This window comes from Megalobrama amblycephala, linkage group LG19, assembly GCF_018812025.1.
Source record: "Megalobrama amblycephala isolate DHTTF-2021 linkage group LG19, ASM1881202v1, whole genome shotgun sequence".
NCBI classification, from domain to species: Eukaryota; Metazoa; Chordata; class Actinopteri; order Cypriniformes; family Xenocyprididae; genus Megalobrama; species Megalobrama amblycephala.
This window is the reverse complement of record NC_063062.1, coordinates 3,807,403-3,820,244: the sequence shown is the minus strand read 5'-3', so window position 1 is coordinate 3,820,244 and position 12,842 is coordinate 3,807,403. Positions and strand designations below refer to the sequence as shown.

Sequence of the window (12,842 nt, the reverse complement as noted above, 5' to 3'; positions counted from 1 at the left end):
AATCAGCAGTAGGGGGCGTGTCCACTCATGATGGGAGAGGGGAGAGAGTGAGCCAATCAGCAGTAGGGGCGTTTCTACTCATGATGGGGGAGGAGAGAGAGTGAGCCATTCAACAGTAGGGGGTGTGTCCACTCATGATGGGGAGGAGAGAGAGTGAACCAATCAACAGTAGGGGGCGTGTCCACTCATGATGGGGAGGAGAGAGAGTGAACCAATCAACAGTAGGGGGTGTGTCCACTCATGATGGGGAGGAGAGAGAGTGAACCAATCAACAGTAGGGGGCGTGTCCACTCATGATGGGGAGGAGAGAGAGTGAGCCAATCAACAGTAGGAGGTGTGTCCACTCATGATGGGGAGGAGAGAGAGTGAACCAATCAACAGTAGGGGGCGTGTCCACTCATGATGGGGAGGAGAGAGAGTGAGCCAATCAACAGTAGGAGGTGTGTCCACTCATGATGGGGAGGAGAGAGAGTGAGCCAATCAACAGTAGGGGGTGTGTCCACTCATGATGGGGAGGAGAGAGAGTGAACCAATCAACAGTAGGGGGTGTGTCCACTCATGATGGGGAGGAGAGAGAGTGAACCAATCAACAGTAGGGGGCGTGTCCACTCATGATGGGGAGGAGAGAGAGTGAACCAATCAACAGTAGGGGGCGTGTCCACTCATGATGGGGAGGAGAGAGAGTGAACCAATCAACAGTAGGGGGTGTGTCCACTCATGATGGGGAGGAGAGAGAGTGAACCAATCAACAGTAGGGGGCGTGTCCACTCATGATGGGGAGGAGAGAGAGTGAGCCAATCAACAGTAGGAGGTGTGTCCACTCATGATGGGGAGGAGAGAGAGTGAACCAATCAACAGTAGGGGGCGTGTCCACTCATGATGGGGAGGAGAGAGAGTGAGCCAATCAACAGTAGGAGGTGTGTCCACTCATGATGGGGAGGAGAGAGAGTGAGCCAATCAACAGTAGGGGGTGTGTCCACTCATGGTGGGGAAGAGAGTGAGCCAATCAACAGTAGGGGGCGTGTCCACTCAAGATGGGGGAGGAAAGTGAGCCAATCAACAGTAGGGGGCGTGTCCACTCAAGATGGGGGAGGAGAGTGAGCTAATCAACAGTAGGGGGTGTGTCCACCCATGATGGGGGAGGAGAGACATTTCATTCATTTCATTTATTCTTTATTTGACAGGGACAATGGACAATAAAATATTACCCCAGAATTAGCTACAGAGCTAAATTTCATCTGCTGTCCCTGGGCAGGAGTACATCAAATTATCAATAAAAATACCATAGAAATTAAACACAATAGAATACAAAAAGTATAAAAACATATTCAAAAATCATTACCTTGTATAATTAATGATCACAAACCTGACATGCCTTTAAAAATCTTTTCAAATGTAATTTAAACTGGACAAAGGTAGTACACTGTCTAATATCAGTTGGTAAACTATTCCAATTATTAACAGCTTTTACAGAAAAAGCTGAGCGTCCAAAATCTGTCTTTCTAAAATGCGCTTCACAGTCACCTCTTAAGGAGGCTCTTGTCTGTCTTAAACTTTCATTGCGCAGTGAAACAAACAGACACAGTGAACAAGAGGAAGAAAGACTGTAGAGTAATGGCTGAGAGAAAAGCTATATTAGAAAAGCTTTCCAGCACTGGAAAGACCTAAACAGGAAGGCCTGAAAACGGACGCCAAGGTTGCGTTGATTCTGTTCCATCCGTGAGCAACGTTGGCTTTGCTATGTTTCACAGAACCAAGAAATGCTGTTGTTGAAATGTTAGCTGTAGTAACAGGACAGTTTTGAGTGTCATTACAACTCTTGCATTGCATGTTTGTGCATTTTAGGGGCAGAGGAATGAAGGGAGGGGTGTGTTTGTTTGGGGTGATTTCAAATATCAACAGTGTTTCTCAGAAATCACTTACTGCACCTTTAAATAATGTTAAATGATACCAATAAAATAATAAAATGAGATCTAACTTCTATTATTATTAATACGGCATCTTCCCTCTTTCCCACAGACTCTCAGTGAGCTCACAGAGCTGCTGTCATCCTACAGCAACTATTCAAACTACAGGCGGGTGTACAGCGAATGCACTGGATTCAAGGTGCCCATCTTGGGTGTTCATCTCAAAGATCTCATCTCCCTCAACGAGGCATTGCCTGACTACCTTGAGGACGATAAGATCAACCTGGGGAAACTGCAGCATTTATACAGCAACATTAGCGACTTGTTGGCCATCCATGAATGCACCCCGCCGTTTGAAGCCAACAAAGACCTGCTGCACCTGCTAACGGTGAGACAGAGGGAAAATGGTGGTTTGAGAGTGATTTGTTAACAACAAATCCATTTTTACTGGAAAGCCTCTCTTCTCGGAAGTGTTTGTTGTGCCTCATGCTGTGGCCAGTACGTGGAATAATTGTACCTATTTAGAAGCATGTAAATATGTCTTTATGTCATTTCCATAGAGAGCCTGCATCTATTTATAAGCCTAAAGAGTATTTTTAAAATCTCACCGGGCAGCCCTCATCTTTGTGGTTATGCTCGGCTGTTTGTGTGTGATACTGAGAGATGTGGATTGCAAACAGTTGGCGTCCTCTCATGTGTAACGATTCTGCCCCACCTTGCCCACAGCTCTCGCTAGACTTGTGTTACACAGAGGATGAGATATATGAGCTCTCCTACGCCAAGGAACCCAAGAACCCCAAAATTCAGGTGAGGCCCTCAAAATAAACATTGTTATCTGTCTATAGCTCATGCTTAGGGTTGAAGATTCAATCAAGCCTCTAACACTAGATATTAGTGTCGATGGTTCAACATTGTTCTCATTATTATATATGTGACAAAATGAGTTGCAATGAGCACATTTTCAAAAATGAGTAATTCTCATATTCTCTATTCAAAAAACAAAATCATCTATCAACCATACCTTAAAATCCCTGGTAATACCACCAGATTTGGCACAAACCAAGTCAAAAACCCATATCTATAGGGGAAAAAAATATATGTATTCAACTTTTTTCCATGATTTCACAAATGTTTGATTAAATTAATGAAACAGACAGCCCATATCTTAAGACCTACTGTATCACACAGATCTAATATGATGTTACACATCAGATGTTTTTATCCAAACGTTCACATAAGACATAACAGATAATGTTTGCGTGAATACTCGCCAAGACAGATTTTTTGAAATACTGTAATTCTGTGTATATCGGGATCACGGCGTCTTTGTGCGCGCGCTTCGGATCTGTCAGGCAGCGCGAGATTGCTTTGTTTACATCAGCATGAGTTTAAAAATCACATTTCATTGGTTCAGACTCATGCCATCGAAAATTCACTATGAATATTCACAAAGTTTGAATGCTGCGCTTTACAACAATACTAAACTTATGCTGAGGAAAGCACCAGTCGCTTACTCCTCTCAGAAAATGTACAAATAAATTAGATGTTTAATTGCTATTTAGAGCATTGGGATCACTAGACGAGGGCTTAATGAACTAATTTTTGTGAAAACCTCAATTTTGACCAAAATTGACATTTTTCACTTGTTTTGCCTGTAGCTCGAAATTAACCTGTGCGCATTCCCATTTTGCCAGCACGGATCACATATTTATTTATATATTTCTTAAATATTAATTTATTCAAATATATTAATTTATAGATGCAATGATTTGAATATACATCTATTGTAAGCATTTTTTCTGTATTTAATCACCTTACCTTAAGTCATTTAACATTATTATTTCTTAGAAAGAAGTTATTTTAGCAAAACTGCTTCACTGCTTATTTTGCCAGTGCAAAGTCATGTGGTTCCAGAGAAAAATTCATTAAAAAAAAAAACATTAAATGATATCACACTATCATACTCTCATGACTGTGTGTCATAAGCCAGCAAGTCTCTTAAAATGTCACACAATTGGATATTTTTTTGAAGCTGAGAAGCTGAGCTGGTGCGACTCTCCAATATGGAGAAAAAAAAGGGTATATATTTATATATATTTATTTACATTTTATATATGTAACGTTGATTCAAGGAAGATGAAGTTGAGGCGTAACAGCTTTTCAAACAAAAACAATAACCGACCATGAACTGAAGAAACCAAGGAGTATAAATACACAGAATAATCAAGAATCAAACTAGAAACAGTAAAAAAATAAAAATGGAAAAATTTGCAATTTATGCATCAAGATATTCACAGGTAATTGTACTCCTATTGACACCAATTACAAATCTTTATTTTGCAATCAAATTTATTTGCAAAAGAGCTGAAAAAGGTCACAAATGGCATCACAAGCTTTGAGAAAGCCACTACAAATTAATTCATTTTGGGTCACAATAATCATAAACATTCTGTGAGCGAAAAATGACATATATGGACTATCATATCATAGAATTGGAGGTGTGCAACCACACCCTTAAAACCTCTCAGCAACCACATAAAAACACCCTGGTAACCTCCAACGGCACCTTGGCATTATTGGGAGCAAGTAGCACTCGAGATTTTTTTCATAAAGTATGAAAATGTAGTTGTCTCTAACATCTAAAAGACTGCATGAACATACTTTGACATGTATTACATATTAGAAATATTCAACAGGCTGATATTCATGACTTCAGCCAGTGTTTTCATATTGTCTGACCTTGTATGTGACCTGTTTATAGACAGGGAGTATCCCGATCTGTTGTGTGGGTACAGGGCTCAGCGCACTCCTCTTTGTGCAAGCACACTTCAAAGAAAACCACAAAAAAGACACATTGCTGAAAGACGCGCGATCGTTATCTTCGTTGCTTTCAGTGTGGGTGTTGTTACGTACAAACTTTTTTGATTATTTCCTATAATGCCTGTGACAGCATTTGCGTTTTACAAATAAACTGGCTTTGTTGGTATAGTGTTGCTGATCATTGCTGTTCTGATGCGAGCTGGCGTCGAGTGTCAAAACAAAACTGTCAGCTCTCTGACTGTACTTTTTCTCTAGCCCGTAGCTCCAGTGAAGCCCCCTGTGGTAGCAGAGTGGGGATCGGGACTGACTCCACGCCTGGATCCCGCCACCATCTCCAAACACGTTAAACAGATGGTGGATGTAAGTGAGAAACGTGCTTATTCCCACTCTTAGGGCCAGTTCCTTACTGCGACAGTGCGACTGCCGGTTCCTGGCTCGCCACTCTCACTTCCTTAATAGCGTGCAAGACCAAATGTCACAAACTGATTTCAGATGTCAGTCTCTCACATTCAAAATAACAATGATTGTGTTGCCCCCTGCAGTCCATCATGAAGAACTATGATTTGAACATGGACGGCTACATTTCTTTGGATGACTTTGAGAAGATCGCTGCAAATTTCCCCTTCTCCTTCTGCACGCACGAGAGCGATAGGTAAGACGAGGCCTTTTTATACTCTGATAGACGCAACTCCCGAGAACATAATGAGAACAGAAATGAAAGTGACACATTTCTTCGTTCAAAAGTTTGTAAGAGTTTTTAATGTTTTAGAAGGTAGTCTCTTAAACTCACCACGGCTACATCTATTTGATCAAAAATACAGTAAACATATCTGTTTACTATTTTAATATACTGTAAAATGTCATTTATTCCAGTAATCAAAGCTGTATTTTCATATATATATATATATATATATATATATATGTGTGTGTGTGTGTGTGTTTGTGTGCATATATATATATATTATATATATATATATATATATATATAAACGTACTGACCCTAAACTAGGGATTGCCCAGTTTTAAAGGAATAGTCACCCAAAAATGAATATTATCCCATAATTTACTCACCCTAAAGCCATCCTAGGTGTATATGTCTTTCTTCTTTCAGCAGAACACAATCTGAGATATATTAAAGGCACAATATGCACAATTTTTAGATTAAAACATCCAAAAACCACTAGAACAATATTATATATTTTGTTGACTTGTGTACTTATATTATCACAAATGTATTCAAGAATGTTTAAATCCAGAGAAATAAGCAACTTTAACCAGGACTCTGAACCGTGCCCATACGTCGCCTGTCAATGACATCATATCCGCGTTACCCTCGGTTTCCGGTTTTATTTTGTAGAATCCATGGAAACACCAAAGATGCTTTAATATTTTATGTGTTTTATTAGACAAGGGAACAACTGTTTGGATACAATCATTGACAGAAAACTAATCATGTTATATAGCTTAACACAACAAGTCTTATTGTTTAAAGCTTGTTTTCTTGATTTACCGCATGAACCATGTCTAATATCGATCTAGCTTACTGCAGTGCACAACAAATGTCTCATAGCAGCCGCCAAGCGAATGCAGAGTAGCACTAAAACAACTTCCAACACACAAATGTATCTAATATGATAAACAGTGCTGCTTTACCCCACATATACGCTTGACCGGAAGAAGCGGAAGCGCTCGTCTGCGGCATAATAAAAGCTCCACTGCTCTCGAGAAGTGTGTTGCGCTTGTCGCTCATTAGCAGTAGCTTCAGCAGATTCATTCCACTCCAACAGCTTTCAGCCCCACCCTGCTTCACATTAGCTCATCCATGGATATGATTTCTGCCCGAGTCCCGTTGGATTCTTTTCCACCGGCTGTAGACGTGAAGAAAACACCTCCCACGATTCCGCAAAATCAATGCGTCATCAAGCTACGCCTTTGTTTTGAATAAGTGGCGAAAATTACATATTGTGCCTTTAAACTAAATGTTTAAAAGTGTGATTACACTTCACTAGAGTCGATGCAAACAATTTATTAAATTAATCATGCTTTGTCCTTCATTTTTCAGAGAAGGCGAGATCAGCAGAGAGGAAATCACTTCATATTTCATGCGTGGGATGTCAGTGTGTGCTAAGCTCGGCTTCAACCTCCACAACCTTCACAACTTTCACGAGACCACGTACAAAAGGCCCACATTCTGTGACTCCTGCGGAGGATTTGTGAGTGTTTAAGCTGAGGACCAATGCATTTGTGCCATTCTGTCTTTGTATTTCATCTAAGTTTTTTTCCTCTATGTTCCAATAGTTATGGGGAGTCATAAAGCAAGGCTACCATTGCAAAGGTTAGAACATACTAATCAACTAGTTTCCTATATATTGGCACATCAGCACCATTTTAACCCTGCTGCCCTCCTCTCACTTTCAGACTGTGGAGTAAACTGCCATAAGCACTGTAAGGATGTGGTGGGAACGGAGTGTATGAAGAGGTTCCAGGTGACCAGTAGCTCATGTCCCTGCACCCCAGGCCCCATATCAGGCCTCCACACTAAGGGCAACAGCTGGAGTGAGTTTCTTATGCAAATCATGATACCGTATACAGTAAGGCAGCTGGTCAATATGGCAAAATAACCCCCAACAGGGTGATCATAGCATAGAGGGACTGTCCTGAAGAGGTTTATAATGGTTGCAATAATGACCTTTTGATTGTACACTACGCCAATTTTGAATGCTTATTTATCACATAAATCAGTTAAATGGATATGAAATATTGATTTGAGAATTATTATGCAACAATACAGAGACCGTGGTGTGATCATAAAACTAGCACAGCTAAGAGGAAGGAAAACCAAAACACTCTCATTGCAGTTTGTAACCATTTTACGAATTGGTGGCGATTTTGTATGATCTGTTTACTCTGCACTCAGGTTTTTAAGGGTGGACCTTCATGCTTACTTCATTGTAAGAAAACGAATCTCATCATGTGAAATCGTAACCTCGTAAATAGTTTTATACATTTATATATACAGTACAGTCCAAAAGTTTGGAACCACTAAGATTTTTAATGTTTTTAAAAGAAGTTTCGTCTGCTCACCAAGGCTACATTTATTTAATTAAAAATACAGTAAAAAACAGTAATATTGTGAAATATTATTACAATTTAAAATAACTGTGTACTATTTAAATATATTTGACAAAGTAATTTATTCCTGTGATGCAAAGCTGAATTTTCAGCATCATTACTCCAGTCTTCAGTGTCACATGATCCTTCAGAAATCATTCTAATATGCTGATCTGCTGCTCAATAAACATTTATGATTATTTTCAATGTTGAAAACAGTTGTGTACTTTTTTTTTTTCAGGATTCCTTGATGAATAGAAAGTTCAAAAGAACAGCATTTATCTGAAATACAAAGCTTCTGTAGCATTATACACTACTGTTCAAAAGTTTGGGGTCAGTAAGAATTTTTATTTTTATTTTTTTGAAAAGAAATTAAAGAAATGAATACTTTTATTCAGCAAGGATGCATTAAATCAATCAAAAGTGGCAGTAAAGACATTTATAATGTTACAAAAGATTAGATTTCAGATAAACACTGTTCTTTGAACTTTCTATTCATCAAATAATCCTGAAAAAAAATATTGTACACAAATATTTTGTACAATTGTACACATTAAATGTTTCTTGAGCAGCAGATCAGCATATTAGAATGATTTCTGAAGGATCATGTGACACTGAAGACTGGAGTAATGATGCTGAAAATTCAGCTTTGCTAACACAGGAATAAATTACTTTGTGAAATATATTCAAATAGAAAACAGTTATTTTAAATTGTAATAATATTTCACAATATTACTGTTTTTTACTGTATTTTTAATTAAATAAATGTAGCCTTGGTGAGCAGACGAAACTTCTTTTAAAAACATTAAAAATCTTAGTGGTTCCAAACTTTTGGACTGTACTGTATATATTTTACATACTTCCCTTACTATTTCATAATTAGTATAATCGTATGCTACCCCCCATAATGTCAAAGTGAAAGGGAAATTCAGTCTGTTTTCTGAATGCATCATATTGATCCTAATGATTCATCCATGCATATGTTTTATTTTTAAATGACTTTAATCTTTTGGTGAAATGACAGACTTCTGTCTGGTGTTACATGTCGGACTCCTCCAATCATTTAGTCTGCTTAAACCCCGCCCCATTCTTAAATTTGACCTCAAGCCTGCATTCAGATCTGCCTCCATCCAATGAACAACCGATAGACAGAACCAAGTCCCGCCCTACTTCTCTTCTCTGTTTCACTTAGATGTACGTCAAAATACTTGAGTCACAAGTCTTCACACTGTTCAAACTAACTTTCAGTTAGGTGTTAATTTCCCATTCAACATGCACTAAATCTACTCAACCATCGTCATTCTTCCATAACACTAGCAAAGATTGTCACATGCATCAGTGCAACTGCTGTTGTGCTCACTGCGTGAAGAGTTTCAAAACTGACCTAAGTATCGAGAAATGTGTCCTAGTGATTGTAAAAAAAAAACAACTTATGGCATAGACTTGAACTGTAATTTGCTGCTTGCTGTCATTTGTAAATTTATTGGGGGTGTTATAATTCTAGAAACTGTTTGATTAGACATTTGTGTAGTGCAGGATGAGTCATCAATATATTCTTGATCCGTTTTCCTGGAAGAGCAAGACTGTAAAATTGAAATGTGTATATCTGCTAAAAGTGAATCCATGTCAACGTCTATGAGTACACTAGCATACCTATGGCAATACACAAAGATTAAGAGCCACAGAAGTCCTTTAAAGGTGCTATATGTAATTTTTTGACTGTACAAAAGCATAAAAATACCTTATGTTTGCATACTTTACATACTTGTTTCTCTAAAAAACAATGCTACATCCATTGTTTTTACTTAGAAATATGCATTCCGTGTCGGAATGTCTGTTTTTGATTTGATCTGTGTGATCCCACCCACTGCTAATTTACCCAATAGTATTTCGACACCCCAGTTGCTGGAAAACACAGCATATTGTACCCATGGAAGCCAGCAAACAAACTGGGTCAGAGATTGCAGATTCTACCTGACCTAAAAAAGCCTCAGCATCCATCTAAAAATGTCCCAAAATGGCACTGACATCTTGTGCTGATTTGGGACCTGAGTCTGTGGACGGGATCACACAGACCAAATCAAAAACAGTAGTGAACTGAGGGACCCGATTCTGCGCAGTAATGAGCATGAAGTGGAGCCGTGTGCTATCAAGGCCCGCCCACACTCCTGCAGAATCGTTTAGTACAGTTTACTGCAGAAAAACTCATTATATAGGTGTGAAATAAACAGTTATGGAAATGTAGAAATTAAAGTTAAAGCTCCAATCTCCTCCCGAAAATCCCGGAAAAAGTCAGTTGGTGCATCAGTGACTACTTCTCTCAGCTGTCAATCACAGCTGTCAATCATGATATCACACCCCCGTTTTTATAGCATCAAATAACTAACTAAAACCAAACTTAAAAAAAATGAACACTTGAACTTACAACAGTGTGATAAAACTACATGAAATAACAGAAACCATCTTTGAAAAAAATTACTTGAAGTGTAATATAATTGTTCAGTTTGTCTCACGTCCCATTAAATTAAATGGAGAGGGCGGGGTTTATGACCTATTCTGGGACCAACCACCTGGGGGAAATCGAGACACTTCACTTTTCAGGACTTGTGTGGCACACTTGCCTCAATCTGGCAACCTGCGTGAGCGTCGAGTCTGAGGAGGAGGGGGTGGGGGAAACGACTCTCTCCAATATTTTGAATTTGGACTCATTTCAACCACTATCTGTCAATATTACATACTGCACCTTTAAGTTGGCATAAAACAGAAGTTGTGATAGGTTTTTGTTCCCTATTGTGACGTGAAACGCTTTTCAAAGACACAATGTGTGGCGGGACATTTGGGAATTGATTGAATGGTTGTGGTTTGCTATTTCTGTGATCTCACGTGAGTGACAGGTTGTCCCGCCCTCACGGCAGATAATGCATCATCAGAGAGGAGATGTTACAAGAAGGAGGGGAAGTTATTTTGCATGGATAAATCATTCATAATGAACTGCAAATTTCAATACATTTTTTTTAAAATGGTCAGTTTTGATTTCATAAGCCTTGTGTCCACTGCAGGAGCTTTCTCCAGGAACTAGGGTAAAAATTCCCCCTTCAGAAAGTCCCTGCTCACGAGGTAGTGCTTTTTCAAAGTTCAGGAACTGAACATGCTGCGATTGGTTGAGTTCACGCAGCATTTTATGTCAACCACCATTTTTAAAAGTCTGTTGTGGTGCGTGCAGGAAGAGTTATTTGCTATTCGGATCAACCAAAAATACGAGCGATAGACCGACGACGAGGTTCAGGCTTTATTAAGCTTGTATGCCGAGGACGAAATCCAGCAGGAACTGGAAAGTCACGCGCAGTCATACCAAACTAATCTTCACAGTACTTTAGACCGCGATGGAAACGCAGACAGCAACAGGTCTGGGGGGAAAAACGTTCCTGGGACAAACTGTTCCGGGTAATTTCGGTGGAAATTACCGCGGATATAATGACTTTAAGCTGCCGGATGATTTAATGGCTCTGTTTTCTGGCCTTTCAATCAGGTTCTGAAGAGGAAGCATTTGTCTTTCCTAATGGAAACAGATCTGAAAACTCCAAGGGCCAAACCTCATCAGACAGCGACGCAGAGGCGGCCACGCTATCCGACAGGTCCACTCAGACAGATCCAGGAGTTTGGACGCCGGTGGCCAAACGGAAAGATCGTCTTCATTCCCAGAAACAACATCCCCCCCTCGAAAAGGTATTACCATGAAGCACACAATGTTTTGTTTTCTGCATTTCTCACTGCGAGCATAGTGGATGTTTTCAAAATAGATTGCATAGAAAGCTAAGTTGGTGAGCGAGACTGGGTAACATACACATCTTGAGACTAACGCTACCTGCCTTATCATCCCAGAGTGCCACTCTACCAGCAAGGGTGCGAGGTTCATCTGCCCCTAGTACTGTCCTACAGGAAAAAATGGATGAACTGAAGCTGAACAAAGATAAACGAAAGGAACCAGACTGAAGTAGTCTGTGCAAATGGCCGTGTGTTTGTGTGTGGTGGAACTGTTAAATACACTGGACAGAACAGACTGAAGAACGTGTCCTCATCTTTCTCGCCAACTGTCTTGTTCTATTGTCTTCAACAGATTGTTCTTGACGTTCATTAAATGTGATGAAATTCAACCCGGAAGGGATTTTATTTAAGGAATTACAGATGGTCCGCTTCCTCAGGGCTCTTTGAAACCCTGCCGGTGGATCTGTACTGTGAGAACTCTCTATGCACCAGCGTCAACTGCCAGATCGATGGACCTCGCATCTCCACGAGTACTCAAAAGTGGACAGCTACATCATCAACCTCACTACCGCTCGTCTTCGTACGAGACCGACGGACTTTCTTGCCTTTCGTCACAAAGAGCGAGGTGCTTTCTACGAGAATTGTTCGATTGAGTACAAAAATGTATTGCCTTAATATTCACACTGATGGAAAATGTATACTGTGACCAACTGTATTGAACTTGAACAGGAAGAATGTACCTCCTCTGCTAAGGGACGTGATTTCGGTGCTGATAGAACACCCAGAATGCATCACTGTGCCTTATGTAACGAACAATTCATTGAATAGGAGACAAAGGGTATTATATCACTGTTTATTTCAGACAATAGTCCTGTCTCGGTTCAAAACGATCACAATCTGCTTCGTTAGTGCTCGCGTCCATCCGGCGTATTAAAGCTTGAGCATTAATGGAAAAAGAGCGGGAGAGTGACATCAAGGGTCAATTCAAACGAACACTGTGGACCTATTTTGATTGTTTTTCTAACATGTTTTCTGTTAGATCATCTCCAACTTGAATGTCTGTTTTACTAAATCTTGAATTTAGCCTATAGTTTTTTATTTATTGAGGAATGAAAAATCTTAAGTATTTTCCATAATAAAGCACTGCCTGATGTGATTAAAATAAAAATGAGAATATTGATAGAGATGTTTTTTTGTTTTGGTACTTATGCACTTCATGTTTTGAGTTTTAAACCATCA

The 12,842-nt window shown here is 39.6% G+C and overlaps 1 protein-coding gene across 4 annotated transcripts in view; it reads left to right on the top strand.

Moving 5' to 3' along the window:
• The window catches only part of rasgrp4 (RAS guanyl releasing protein 4), a 28,267-nt gene extending 15,484 nt beyond the window's left edge, over positions 1–12,783 (top strand). For 3 of the 4 annotated variants that reach the window (XM_048167750.1, XM_048167749.1, XM_048167751.1), the window contains exons 9-17: positions 2,020–2,295; positions 2,634–2,714; positions 4,983–5,087; positions 5,270–5,379; positions 6,790–6,940; positions 7,026–7,062; positions 7,146–7,283; positions 11,368–11,564; positions 11,721–12,783. In XM_048167750.1, the coding sequence (XP_048023707.1) occupies positions 2,020–2,295; positions 2,634–2,714; positions 4,983–5,087; positions 5,270–5,379; positions 6,790–6,940; positions 7,026–7,062; positions 7,146–7,283; positions 11,368–11,564; positions 11,721–11,831 (1,206 nt within the window). In that variant the 3' untranslated portion in view covers positions 11,832–12,783. The remainder of the gene's footprint in view (positions 1–2,019; positions 2,296–2,633; positions 2,715–4,982; positions 5,088–5,269; positions 5,380–6,789; positions 6,941–7,025; positions 7,063–7,145; positions 7,284–11,367; positions 11,565–11,720) is intronic. The other variant, XM_048167752.1, reaches the window with a different exon arrangement.
• The last annotated feature ends 59 nt before the right edge of the window (positions 12,784–12,842 follow it).